Below are 13887 nucleotides of genomic sequence, written 5' to 3' on the forward strand. Positions count from 1 at the left end.
AAAAAAAAAAAAAAAAAAAAAAAAAAAAAAAAAAAAAAAAAAAAAAAAAAAAAAAAAAAAAAAGAGAGAGAGCAGACTAGATCTCATCTATCATCAAGAATACATGAGATTAGAGTTGTTTCATCAAGAAAATTTGCTACACAATCGTATATTGGAGGTATAAATTTAAAATTTGTTACACAATCATATAATTAGTTACTTATGCCATCATAATTTTATGTTAAAATATATTCTATAAATAAATAAAAAAGAAATTTGGCAACAATTTTGTGTCACGTTAAGATGTCACTATTTACGATTCTTCATCCGTTCATCCCTTTTAACATCTTTTGTGGGATATGAACATTGCAGTGACCAATAACCAACAATATACAATGCTGAAAACGAATTAATACAGTAAGGTACTAGTTCCTACAGCAGATCCAAATGACAAAAAACTAATACAGTTGAAATTATCACACCGCAAACCCATCCAGAAAAGAAAAAGTTTTCATTAGAATCATCGCTGATCAGATCCCGACATAACCCCTCCCTTGTTGTTTGTCACCTGTCTATCAAGTACACAAGAATGAATCTTAGACCTTTACGGTTCATTTTGAGTTACCAAGGATGTTAAAGCATTAGATTCATAGGGCACATACAATCCTAGAAGGAAAGAAAAACAATAGTTAACGGTGACCACATTTAAGTTCATATTTTATCTTTCATTTAACTTGCTAGGGGAAGAGTGTAAAATCAAATATAGAACTCAAAGAAAACCTAAATGATGACCTAATAAAAATAGCTTACATAGTTTCTTCACACTACTGATTTTGGATCAAGTGATCCTGCAGCATTGCCTTCTCCTGTTAGCATATTGTTCGGATCCTATACAACGAAAAAGTATATATATATATTAGCAGTATGCGAGATAAACTGAAAATGGAAAGTGAGGTTGAAGAGCATCTACCTCCATTCCCCATTTGATATAATCTGGGGATTCACAGGCCTTATATTCATCAACCAAACTCTCAATTATGTCCCTTGATTCATCAAACTCTGAGAGGTCATTATCCTGTCCATTTGTTATTGGTGGCATCAGGTGAAATGACATGTATCTAACGACGATGCTACCAGCCAAGTACAGAACAGATGCTGTAGCAACACTTAAAAGATTGATCTGAAATTGCAACACTTACAGCAAACATTGGGAACTTCCGGTAGTTGTCTAAAAAGGCTTGTTTCCTTCTCAACTTCTCGTACTGGCTCAGACATTTACTAAAAAGGTGACGGATGCTAGTATGGCTAGCCAGCATAAGGCCACTTACCTAAAAAACACAGAAGCACACAGGTTATTACTAACTCTCTTGATTATCCAACCTCAGAATAATAACCATTCCGAAAAAGATCTGTTAAACCATCTCCAGTACAATCAAATGCAATGCAGAAAAGCAAATATAAGCATAAAAACTAAGACTGAAAGAAAAAGGATATAGAGTCCTACCCTGTGTGCAGTTTGAACATATGGTGATTTCCTGGATAGAGCAACCTACCAGAAAAGCAAGATAAGACTAGCATAAAACTAAATATGAAAGAGAGGAAAGTATGCAGCTGTAGTAACGTTAAATTGATATGCCACTGATCACATCACAGACCTGAATACTTGCAGGACCCCACTCAATAAAGTTAACTAGCTTTCTTTCACGTATCCTCTGCAAACTTTCGTGAACCTAAATCCATAGAGAACATTAAAATTAAAATCAAAATACAGTTTAGCACGGTTAAAATATTTACACACTAGAAATATGATACGGGTATTTTTTTTTTGAAAGAGAAAAAGTTTTATTCATTGTAAACATGAAGCACAAATTGTGCCCCATGAACACAAAAGATCAGTACATTCAGTTTGTATTGTCATCTATACAATTCAATCTGAGCAAGCTGCAACACAATTGAAAGTGTGTATACATATATTAGAAAAAGATTAAAAAGCTCCACCAACATCAGTCAAAGATTGATTTTAAGTTTTCAAGGTTTTGACTTGAATATAAAATTGCTTTTATGTGACAGCAGAAGCAAAAGATCTAATGATAAATAGAAAAGGAAAATCAGTGCTTCACACAGGAACATTAGTAGAAGCTGAAAAGAAAATTATATACACAAAGTTTCCTCTGCATAATAATGCAAAAAATCATTGCAAAGCCAAATGAGCACTTAACAAATGGATGATAATATCCTTTTATAACTCGGTTTCAATTAACAAATGGAGAACTTCAGAAGTATCACCAATGCTTTGTAATTTTTATCATTACCTGAGTTGGGTCAACCTCCCCTTGGATGATATTCAGAATTGATATATATTTTGCTTGGCTAGCATCTTTGGTCCGGGCATAAGAAGAAACCATAATATTTTTTGCCTGCCAGGATTACTAATGTCAGTAGAGTACATAGTCATTTGTTGGAAGATTAACTGTTTAAGCAGTAATTGACCTGCAGAAGTCTTCTCATGACATCAAGCACAGTGGTCTTACGAATTACATTAGCCTGCAAGGAAATGTCATCAATTTTTTAAATGTTTTCGGGAAAGTGTAATAGGAAAAATCACATTCGTGCTGTTACATGCACATCCCGATCAAATTATGGAAGATTAACAAAATGAGAGAGGGAGAGAGAGAGAGAATGAGAAATGAATTAATAGTTTCGGTACAGATCACTTCCAGTTCAACTAAACAACAGAAACCTTCACACTCACAGGACAAATATTAAGAAAAAATCTTGATGCTCCAAGTATCATAGTTAGGGGGAAAATGAAAAAACATCTCACCTGACGTTCCACTGTCAGAGGAGTATAACCTGTCATTAGAAAATGGCATCTTGGTGTTGGAATCAAAGAGGCAAGAAGACCAACCAAATCATTATTCATGTATCCTGGATAACGAAGAGTGGTTGTGCTAGCAGACATCACAGTAGAAACTAGGGAATTTGTTTGAGCAAATGTAGGATTTGATAAATGAAGCCGTTCCACAGCAATTCTATTAAGTGCCGTATTGTCAAGAACCACAACACAGTCAGCATTCAAAGTCAGTCGCTTGAGTGTCAAAAGTGAATTGTATGGTTGAACCACCACATCACTTGTCTCCATTTGGTTAGGAAATACACTGTATGTTTGAACAAGTTTTTTGCTGTATCGGTCATTCAGAGTCTCCAATAGGTATGAGCCCATACCTGCATAAATGTAAGGAATAACTTTTAATATACAAATGGAGAAACAAACGCTCAACAAGAAAAAGGGGGCAAATGAAGAAACTTATAGGATGTTCTAAGGCAAAGACTAGGGAAAAAAGAAAGAAACCTGAGCCTGTTCCTCCAGCAATTGAATGACATAGAACAAAACCTTCAAGACTGTCACTACCATCTGCTTCTCTGTCAATCATGTCCATTATGTCTTCTTCAACATTCTTTCCCTGGCCAGATATTAACAATCATACAAGTTCAACAATTACTTCACATTCCAAATAAGAAAGTCATCACTTAGCATCAAACATCAAGAACATCCCTTACATTTTAAAATAGTCGATAATGAATCCTATGGAGACACTGGTCAGGATTATCATTTGCAAAGTCGTTTAAAAAACACAAATCCGGTTCTGTACAAAAACTGCCTGAATACTGTAAGCTTAACAATATAGGATCAAACCATATGAGGCTTTTCTAATTCTATAATACAAAAAACATACATGCACAAATGTTTGCCCTTCGACCTTTATGTTATTTCACGTGAAGCAGTGTTTTTCAATGATTATCAAGTGCCAATAAGTGTTATAATATAACAAAGCCATTGAATGAAGTACATTACAACTGCATGTAATATAGCATTGCTAGACAACCATCAACATGCTAAAGAAAACCTAGTCACAAGACTTAAGTTGTAAGTTGCCAACATTGACAACTGTGTCAACCGTCAACTGTTAGGAAATAAAATAAAGGGAAATTAGAGTGGTTGAATTAGTAAGGGTTTTTGGACTAATTAGTTAGGTTAGTTATTTTCTGTTTGTTAGTTGCTGTTTCTGTTTTAGGGTAGTTTCTATTAATCCTTTTATTCTATATGCTACTCTAAATACCCTTTATTCTATATCCTAACATCAACTCACAGTCATCATGGGTGTCTACACAAATAATCAAGCTAGCACGTGCATTTCAACTTTATCTTTATGAACGTACAAATAGCAAACAAATGGAACATCACTAACACTGCACAGAAGTACTAAAGAAACTTCTCCCTAAGTCTGGTGTCAAGCATGACTTAGTTAACTATGACACAAGTTCACTATAAAATATCGGTGGATGAAAACAGTATTTTGGAATCAGAAGTAACAAAACATTGTAGAAGGATGACATAAAAATCCAAATTAAAAGATGCTCTATTGAGAAACCTGATGGTAACCACTAGCCCAATTGTTTCCTGCACCACCTCCATGATCAGAGACAAAGATGTTCTCATGATTGTAGAGATTTCGGTAGTCACTATTTTGAATTCCATTAATAACCCTAGGCTCCAAGTCAATCAATAGAGCACGCGGTATATAATGCTGATCATCAGCTTGATAGAAGAAAACATCTTTCCTATCTCCTCCCTGCATTAGTTTAACAAAAAAAACAAGTAAATACAAAACTAAAACACTCGCTAATCACACAAGTTGTATAATAATAGTTAGTTACTTTGTTTTCTAAGAAGCACTAACACTAACACAAATGATTAATTTAGTAAATATATAAAATATTGACAAATGAGAAAGTTGAAGGAAGATATAAAAAGACCTGAGTGGCAAAGTCTTCGAGGATGCCGTCTTTGCTGATACCATGTTCGGAACAGAGCTGCTTCCAGAATTCCATGCCGATCTGATTTCCGCATTGTCCAACCTGAAGAGTGATAATCTCCCTCGGCATATTTTCTTAATCGGAAGAACTAGGGTTTCGTGGCGGGGGAACACACTTTTTGAAAAAAACACTAACACACTCACTCACTCACTTTGTAAGGAAATGCAAATGGATGAGGATGAAAAGGGAAAAGGGAAAAGGGAAAAGGGAATAATTGATGATTTTGCTTTGGTTTGTTTTGTTTAGTGGACGCTTAACTAACACTCACTACACACTCACCCTCGCTAATCAATCATCACATTCACCACTGTCTACTTTTGAACCGCCAAAGGAATTGCAATCTGTTTCTTTTTTATTTTTGTTTTCTTGCATTATTTAGACCTTTTTCTCTTTCCAAATTCATGTTTTATTAGTCAACCATTCTTACGGATATACTAATATTTTCCAAAATAATGATTTTTTTTATATGTTTTTATCTTTTTTAATAATGCATACACCAGTTTATTTAAAAAATTGCTAATCATTTAAAAAAATATAAATAAAAAATTAATATAAATAAAAAATGTTTTTATAATGAACCTTTAGATAAAAGTAATTTTCTGTAAAATAATTTTAAATTTGAGTTTTATATTTAATATTCTACTAATTTTTACATTTTAGTTTTCCTTTATATTTTTTACCTAGATAATGTTGTTGCAGTCTAATGATAATGTGTGTGGTCAATTATATCTCATATTGTAATAAATATTTGTATAGATTTTTTTAAGGAAATATTTGTACAGATATTTATTAAAACTAATACATTAAAGAATTTTATCATAGTTTATATGATTTGATAGACACGTAAATTTTACATTGTTCGTAAATCATAACTTAATTCAAAAATATCAATATTTGTTAAAATGGATTACTTATTTCGTAGGACCTCAAGTTGTATGAGTTAATTATGATAGAATTTATTATCTATTTTAAGAAGAAGAAAAAATATTTTTTATACTATTCATATATATATATATATATATATATATGTGGTATTAAACTTGCATGATAATTAATCAATTTTAAATAATAGTGTCTCCTTTTTTATACTGCTAATATATATAATGGATACTTTAAAAATGTAGTCATATAATTTTATTCATTTTGTTATTTGACATTTTGACAGTTTATGCACGATAAAAGCAATTTGAATATAAATACAAACTCAATTTAGTTTAGAGTTATTCTTCATTGCGAGATCGAAGATTTGGCCAAACTAACATATATGTATCATTTTAAAAGATATTATCATACTTGGTAAAAAAAAATATTATAATATTATTATGACTTTATTTGGTAAGTTCTAATTGTTAACTTATAACAAATAACATGTATTGTATAATCTTATTATATGATCAAAGTAGAGTTTTGACTTTTGATAACAATCATTCTCACATTAACTCTCTTGTGGTGTGTATTTTTTACCCTTTTTATTCTCATTATCTAAATTAAAAAAAAAATTATATTCTTTATATATTTATTTAACTATTAATTTTGTCAAACACTTCAATTTTAATATGCATTTTGTGTATCACCTAATTTATTGGTTATCGCTATAAATTCATTAGCTATCCACTAATTTAACCATTATAGAGATATTTGTGTATAGTGGTTCATCTTTTGATTTATATATCTCATAACCATTTTCAGATTCAAATCTCATGTATTTTTTCATAAATCCTTTAACTATAAGCTCTTTTAGAAGAGATTTGAATCATATCTTTTTCATCTATCCTCTTCTCCCTCCTGTTAAGAAAGAGATAGAGACACAAGCAAATTTTTGCATTTGTATAGGGCTTATATTATTTAATCTTGTTTTCCTTTTGTCTCTATCCCTCTTAAAGGAGAAAATAATAGAACAAAAAAAATTCAAATCCAAATAGACACGGTTCAGTTAATTACAATCCAGTCGCGTCGGGGAGTAAGATATAGAATGCATTTTGTCCCACAATCAGAGAGCGTTCAATATTATCATCAAACTGTAAATCAAGGATATTCAAATTAATGATGGTGAAAAATTGTTTAGCTCGTACAGCAACAGGTTAGAAATATAGAGTACATGTGGTGGCTGGCTACTTGTGCCATAGGGTCAATGGGTATTTGGGTAGCACCCTATCAGTACCCGCAGAGAGAAGTTAAAGACTTTGCCTAAATCCAAAAGACAACATCCACTTTTCGAGTGAATCACATTTACTGCATTTCATTAAAGGTTAAAACCATCTTTTCCTTCAATACATGGGATGTTTAAATTAGCTAATATCCGTATAGAGACAAAGTCGTTCGAATGAAGAATCCCATGCTTTTTGAAATCATTGAACCATTGCAGATTGAAATAATATTCTGCAACTCTGCTATAGAACAGATTACTTTAATAGGCCTTCTAGGAAAAACCTGGGGGGAAAAGGGGGTTAAAGAGAAAACTTACCAGGAAAAAATTGAAAACCAAAACTATCAATACAAGTGAATCAACAGGAACGAAAAACGTAATAGCTGCAATTAATATAAAATTCAGCCTTCGTCTGCTCAGCAGATCAAAACAATTTTAGCACAGACAGGTGCAATTTGCTCCAGTGACCAATAGGTACTTCTTCGTTTTGGTAATAATCAATATGAACTTCTTATTAAATGATAACACTTCCATGTATATATGTTTTTTAGACCGTGATAGCAGAATTAGCATGAAGGGACATATAATAGTCTTTTAATTTTAAAACTAGAAAAAGAAAAATACCAAAATATTTAAAATGAACTGGTATATACTATTACGTACCCAGAATAAAAACAATAGTATTTTATTGATAGTGATACTCCAATCACAATAATGCATGCAATATAATGAATCACTCCCTTCCCCCCTTTCCCTTTCTATCGTACTTAATGGGTTTATCTTCATATGGATCTGCACAAGTATGAGCATTATATAGTACCATTAAATAAGAGGATACAAGGCTGTGTTTGCACGGTTATATATGATTTTAAAGGGTGGTGTGACTCTTGAGAGTTGAGACGCCCACTATGTGGGGGGTTTTGTAAGGTAAAATGTACTCAGTCCTACTGTCAAGAAAAGAGAGTCTGTTTCAACTTTTCACCCGGGACGACTACTAAGTCATAATGCATGTTTAATCAAAATTAACATCCAATTAATACTTTCTTAATGCTACACTTGTCATCTAACTAGAAATGTCTGATTTCATATGGTGAGAATTTGTTTGATGTAATTATTAAAACTGAAATAAATGTTCAATTACCAAAGTGTTGTGGTCAGATGTCAATATACATCAAGAATGTGGTCTCCTATCAACAGAAACTTCAATGAGCCTCTCTTCATCTGATTTAACTGTTAATGGCATATCTAAGAGCACATTTGGTGGGGCAAAATACATGTGTAGAGACATCATACAAATAATAATTCCTAAGAAAAGCTGCAAAGAGAAATAAACAGGGAATTATTATCCAGTTATAGCCAGTCAACAATGACATGAAAGGTTTCAAACAATCATAAAAATATTCAATTTCAACAAAAATCTGAACAAACAAGAAACAGCATTCGTTAAATATACTATTATAAATACATTAGTTCATTACATGAAACAATAAATCGGTCTAAGTAAGAATAATCAAATAAAGCATTTCACACAATTTAAGAATGACAGATTCTAAACTATAGTAACAGCAAAGCAGCTTAGCTTATCCTGTAACACAACATCCTATGACTATATCATCATGTGGCATCTTAAATTCTAAATTATGTGAAGCAAATTAATTTGACCTAAATCTTAGGACATGAGGGGAGAGTATGGAGTGATTGCATACAAATTTTTTATTTGCTTGGGCTGGAAACTTACCTGCAGCGTAGGTTTGAAGGTGAAGAGGAATATTGATAGAATCATTGTCAGCAGCATTGCCATGGACGTGGAATAGACCTAAAGAAAGAAGACACGGCCAACAGTTAGATGGAAAAAAGAAAAGAAAAGAAATAAACAAACACACACAAACTATATACTATGATGTGATGCTTTATCACTAATTTCAGTGTCACGTAAAAACTACTGAATTACCTTTAAGAAAGAGATTATGCAGAGGAAAAGAAACTTCACATTAAGAATTCATCAAATGTATGAAGTATTGAAAAATACAAGTGGAAAGAGGCTTGCAAGAGGGTTGAAAGATATACCTTTACAATATTATCAGCATGTTTCATTAACCATGAAACCAAAAGACCAGTAGACCCTAGATTTAATACTACCAGCCAGGTAGTGACAGTGTATCCATTGAAAATACGTTGCCACCAGGGCCCGTTTTCAAACCCACCTCTGAAATCATCCACAATAAGTCGTGCCAAATTGAAAATTGAACCAAACCTGGAGAAAGAAACCATTTAATGTACATTCCTCTTGGTAGATATCAAAAACTACTGACCATACTCAAGAAATGCTTGACGCATCTTCCCATTTTACACAAACGTGAACTTGGTTTACGGAAAAAATAACTCAAATCAGATACAACTTTCTACAAATAAAAGGTGCAGAAATAAAAGCCTCATAATTTAAATAAATAAATAAATAAATAAAAACTCTGAAACAATAGCTAAAGGAGTGCATCCTGCTTATGTTGCTAGATATTCCAACAACAATAGAAATCCAACTGTATTAAACATAATATAAAGCAACCTAAAAAAACACAACCAATATCACACACAAAAACCACACAAAAAATTGACAAACAAAGAATATACGAACTAGAATCCTACGTTGAATGGACAACTTAAATTCGACTGTAGTATATGTTATGCTCCTTCTTAGTTAACGTGAAAACAGAACATTTATTTCATGATGCATATAATAACCATGTTCATTTGATAGTTAAATAAGAAATAGCTTTTGAAATAAATAGTTCAAAAGGGTATCACACTGGCAAATGTGTTCACATGGCTATCTAGAGACATAACATGATGACAAATTCCAACAAAAAAACACCTACGTGTACAACTGCATATTCTGCCAGTATAAGCTGTCGTTGTTTTTCTTCATCAAAAACTCAGTATAAATTCCAGCTAATGCTGAGAGACAAGCAGATAGAACTCCTAACATGTAACCCTGAATTGGTGCTGAGAAAACGGAGTCACAGGAAGCCTCTCCACAGCCCTTGACCTAAAACAACAATCAATAGAGATTCCATATCAATAACATTTTGTACGATATGGCTAATTTTCCCAATATAATGACCACGAAAAACAATAAGAACAAAAGCTTTGTATAAAATGATAAATGGAATATTTTTGAACTAATTATGTCAATGGAAGAAGATTTGATTAATGTAATTGTGATGTGGCCATTTTTTCTGTACGAGAATGACACTATAAAATGTGAGACTTCTTTAATGTAATATATTCAGACCTTTTGTATCAGAGCTATACGAGCCTGTACAAACATCGAATATTCCGGTTCTTGATACATTGCGAATAAATAATGCACAGTGCTTAGATTATCTTCTTATAAAGTACACTAAAACCCAGACAAGTAAATTTTTAAGGCTGTAAAATTTTGGTACCTGACTTGTGGTTGTTCCAACAGCCAACAGCACAATTGCCATCCACTGCAAGTTAGAAAGCCTCCTCCCCAAGAAAAGCCTACAAATAGCTATCTAACATCAGCCTCTAACTAATTGAGAAACAAACTACAATACAATGTTTGAGAGACACAAGTTGAGTCTGAACTCATGAAAAAGAAAAGGCAAGATGTTTAACTCAATTTTCACTTAGGTCTTTTAAGTTTATTTTCCCGATTCGGTCCTTTAAGTTACATTCATTTGCACCATTAACTTTTAAGATATATTAAATTATGCATGGAGTTCTTTAAGTTTGAATTTTTTTCTCGAATTATTGTCATAAAATGTTAAGATCTAATCAAAACATTGCAACAAGTTGATAAGCTACCTTGCATGTGAAGGAAGTTAAAGATATTGATTATGCGGATAAATCTTTATTACCTTGTTTATAAGGTTATACGTGTGTTTCAATTATTGTAGAAAAAATCAATAAGCATAGACCATTTATAAGATTTGATGAATGTTTTCTGACGGATTAGTATGAGTAACATATCGTTGCAGCATTCGATAGAGTTACTTTCAATTTAACTAATTGTTGTCGAAATTGAGATAAAAGACTAACGATGCAAGTAGAATGTAACTTAAAGGACCAAATCGGAATAAAATAAACTTAAAGGACCTAAACTGAAAATGAGTTAAACTTAAAGTACTATAGGTGTAATTTTGCCAAAAGAAAATGCACCTGAATAGTATTCCAGTGGTAACAATCTTCAAATTACCCATTATCTGATATGTGGAAGTGTCCACATATGTGAGTGTAGCAAACTGAACATTATTATGAATCAGATATATAATCGAAGGAATTGGATACAAAGACACTGTTTTCCAATCCGTTGTCATCTTTGGAAGAGGTGACTTTTGACATTCCTTCCACAGTAACAAACTTGAAACAGCAAGCTAAGAAAAAAAATATGAAGATTTCAATGGAGAAAATTGAAATGAAACCACCAACCAGTAAGATTTCAAAACTATATCAAGTTTGCTACAAAAATGATGAAGTTGATTGATGATACCTTAAAAACCTCGGCGAGAAATGGAACAGTTGCATAATCATATTTATAAGCTCCGTTGCTTTGAGATAGGGTAGTTAATATTCCCTGCCACGTGAAATTGTAAAAATAAAATGAAGAATGAAAAAGATGAAATTAGGGTTTAGAGAATGATTTAGGTATTAGAGTGTGACCTGAGAACTGGTGAGAACGGTGAGAAGCGTAGCGACCAAGTACCACTGCATCTTCTTCTTCTTCTACCAGTGGGATAGATCCACACACGCTGTTACACTCGCACAGTTGGGAGGAAGGAACACGACTCTAAACGCACCGTTTTACTGCCAACTTGGATCTGCAAGTGCTTTACATTTTGCACGTGTTTTCTATTTTCTTAGTTAGATTTACATTTTATATATATATATTTATTTTATCATTAAGAAATTAAAAAAATTCAAATTTTTAAATATTAAATGTACAACTTTCATAATTTTCTTTTCTTTTTCTATCTATTAACAAATACTATTGAAATATTTGTTAACATTTCTTTTTCTATATGTAGATTTACATTGTTTCTAAATTTTCTAATTTTTTAAAATTTTGAAAATAATCAAACCATTAAAATCTAAAATTTGATGGTAAGTACTAATACTAAATTATTCTAAAAATTTATAAACTAATTTTATGATAATATCTGATTAAAATTTGCTATTTTTTTTATATTGAAAATTTAATGTGAGTAGCTAACACCTCAATCAAACTAAAATTTACTATTATATCACATTACTTGACTTTATTAATTTAACTCCGTTAAATTTACTGAATGATCATCACCATCAAGTAGTATTTATTTAAAATATACTAAAGATATCAAATATAGTATTTTTAAATAATCAATATTGATAATTAATCATTAATTTTATTAGAGAATAGTCAAACTCCTAAATTTCTTATAATTTTAAGTCTTTTATAAATTTTTTTTTAAAATCATCAAACTATCTTGTGACTTGTGAGTCATTTAAAAACACTAAATATATAAAATAAATAATTTAATTTCTACGTGTTTTTAGTGATTTAATTGATGATAATTTGAAACATTACTTCGAAAACTATCATTGAAAGAAAGGAGTAATAATTTAACAAAGAAATAAAAAGGATCACGCTACATTTGGCCATTATTTAACTCTTTACCTTCATTTTTTTAGAGTACTATGAACCAATCATAGAAAGAAAAAAAGAGTTAAAAATAATAACCCCACATTTTTTTGAAAGAAAATTAAAATTGGAAACAATTAATTGAGGTGAAAAAAATGAATCCATTCTTCAAACTCAAATTAGGCCGATAGCTTTCTTGAGCATCCTTAATCTTGGTATTCTTTTATACCCCTTTCATCTCCTTTTCTTAATTTATCTATCAAATCTATTTATACTAAAAGAAAAGAAGTTTCGGAAATGCATATATTAATACATAAATACAAAGATTCTAAACAAGATCAAGTTTTAATCACATGAGACATACATTTTGTTAGGACATGGGAAAAGAAGAGAAAGAAATATATGATGAGGTAGACAAAGAGCACGAATATGAAGAGGAAGAAGAAAATGGAGCATTGTGTCATTCACAAACGCCAAACACATCACTTGCTGAATTAAACATGTTGCTTGTAACTCTTTCATTAGTTTACTTTCCAAATGATGATGATTGCATACATAGTGTAGAGACCGAACATATCATAAGAGATCAAGTAGGTACGACTAAAACGTGCATGTCTAAACTAGAAACAAAGAAAAGAGAGAAAAATGAGCCTAAGCAAATTGGGAAGAAATCATTTTCATCAAGATTTCAAACTACCATAAAAGATTCCAGGTAATTAAGCATCGTCTTGCTTAGGGAATATGGTTATCTTTTCTTAATATATTCTTCACCATGTTACCCTCGCGTGCCCACACACATGCCCGTATATATACATATGAATTAATTTGTTTAATAATACATGTCAATTACGAATTTCATCACTCTAATAGTTCATTATTACCATCAACTGCAAAAAAAAATTTATATAAATTTAAAATTAACAGCTTTGTAATCTAGTTATCGATATTTATTTATAATTTTTAAATTTTATTATGTATTTATTTGAAATCATTTAATAAAATATTAAATAGTTTTAAATGTTTATAAAATTTATAGAGTTGATATATTTAATAAGAATTTTTTATTTAAAAGTTAGATTAATGAAATTCGTCGTTCGCATTGAGTTATTAAATAAAGTATTTTATGGCAGAACTGAAATCAACTAATTTATAGAGTTGATATATTCAATATATATATATATATATATATATATATATATATATATATATATATATATAAAATTTTTAAAATATTTTTTGTAAT

At 31.1% G+C, this 13887-nt stretch overlaps 2 protein-coding genes and 1 long non-coding RNA gene across 6 annotated transcripts in view; 1 reads left to right on the forward strand and 2 right to left on the reverse strand.

Annotated features, from left to right (window-relative positions):
* Window positions 1-254: 254 nt before the first annotated feature.
* On the reverse strand, window positions 255-5206 carry LOC101502851 (tubulin gamma-1 chain). 3 transcript variants are annotated; one of them, XM_004494742.4, is made up of 12 exons: window positions 4798-5206; window positions 4413-4613; window positions 3332-3443; window positions 2804-3204; window positions 2470-2523; window positions 2292-2396; window positions 1635-1709; window positions 1484-1528; window positions 1179-1307; window positions 950-1054; window positions 790-867; window positions 255-547 (listed from the first exon to the last, which is right to left on the reverse strand). In XM_004494742.4, exons 1-11 carry the CDS (start codon window positions 4924-4926, stop codon window positions 799-801), a joined length of 1425 nt encoding a protein of 474 aa, XP_004494799.1. In that variant the 5' UTR covers window positions 4927-5206; the 3' UTR covers window positions 255-547; window positions 790-798. The 3 variants fall into 3 exon arrangements, with proteins under 3 accessions (XP_004494799.1, XP_004494797.1, XP_004494798.1); XM_004494740.4 differs by having other exon boundaries at window positions 255-551; XM_004494741.4 differs by having other exon boundaries at window positions 505-645.
* A 1658-nt stretch (window positions 5207-6864) lies between these two features.
* On the reverse strand, window positions 6865-11874 carry LOC101503604 (CMP-sialic acid transporter 1). Of its 2 annotated transcripts, none has more exons than XM_004494745.4 (9): window positions 11687-11874; window positions 11517-11600; window positions 11186-11400; window positions 10447-10525; window positions 9877-10046; window positions 9071-9257; window positions 8742-8819; window positions 8145-8318; window positions 6865-7287 (listed from the first exon to the last, which is right to left on the reverse strand). In XM_004494745.4, the coding sequence occupies exons 1-8, from the start codon at window positions 11735-11737 to the stop codon at window positions 8175-8177; spliced, it is 1008 nt and encodes a 335-aa protein (XP_004494802.1). In that variant the 5' UTR covers window positions 11738-11874; the 3' UTR covers window positions 6865-7287; window positions 8145-8174. The 2 variants fall into 2 exon arrangements, with proteins under 2 accessions (XP_004494802.1, XP_004494801.1); XM_004494744.4 differs by lacking the exon at window positions 6865-7287 and adding an exon at window positions 7633-7795.
* A 1160-nt stretch (window positions 11875-13034) lies between these two features.
* The window catches only part of LOC101504356 (uncharacterized), a 1778-nt gene continuing 925 nt past the window's right edge, over window positions 13035-13887 (forward strand). The window contains exon 1 of the long non-coding RNA XR_012162138.1: window positions 13035-13356. This is a non-coding gene — a long non-coding RNA (uncharacterized lncRNA). The remainder of the gene's footprint in view (window positions 13357-13887) is intronic.

The sequence above is a fragment of the Cicer arietinum genome, chromosome 3, assembly GCF_000331145.2.
Source record: "Cicer arietinum cultivar CDC Frontier isolate Library 1 chromosome 3, Cicar.CDCFrontier_v2.0, whole genome shotgun sequence".
Lineage (NCBI taxonomy): Eukaryota > Viridiplantae > Streptophyta > Magnoliopsida > Fabales > Fabaceae > Cicer > Cicer arietinum.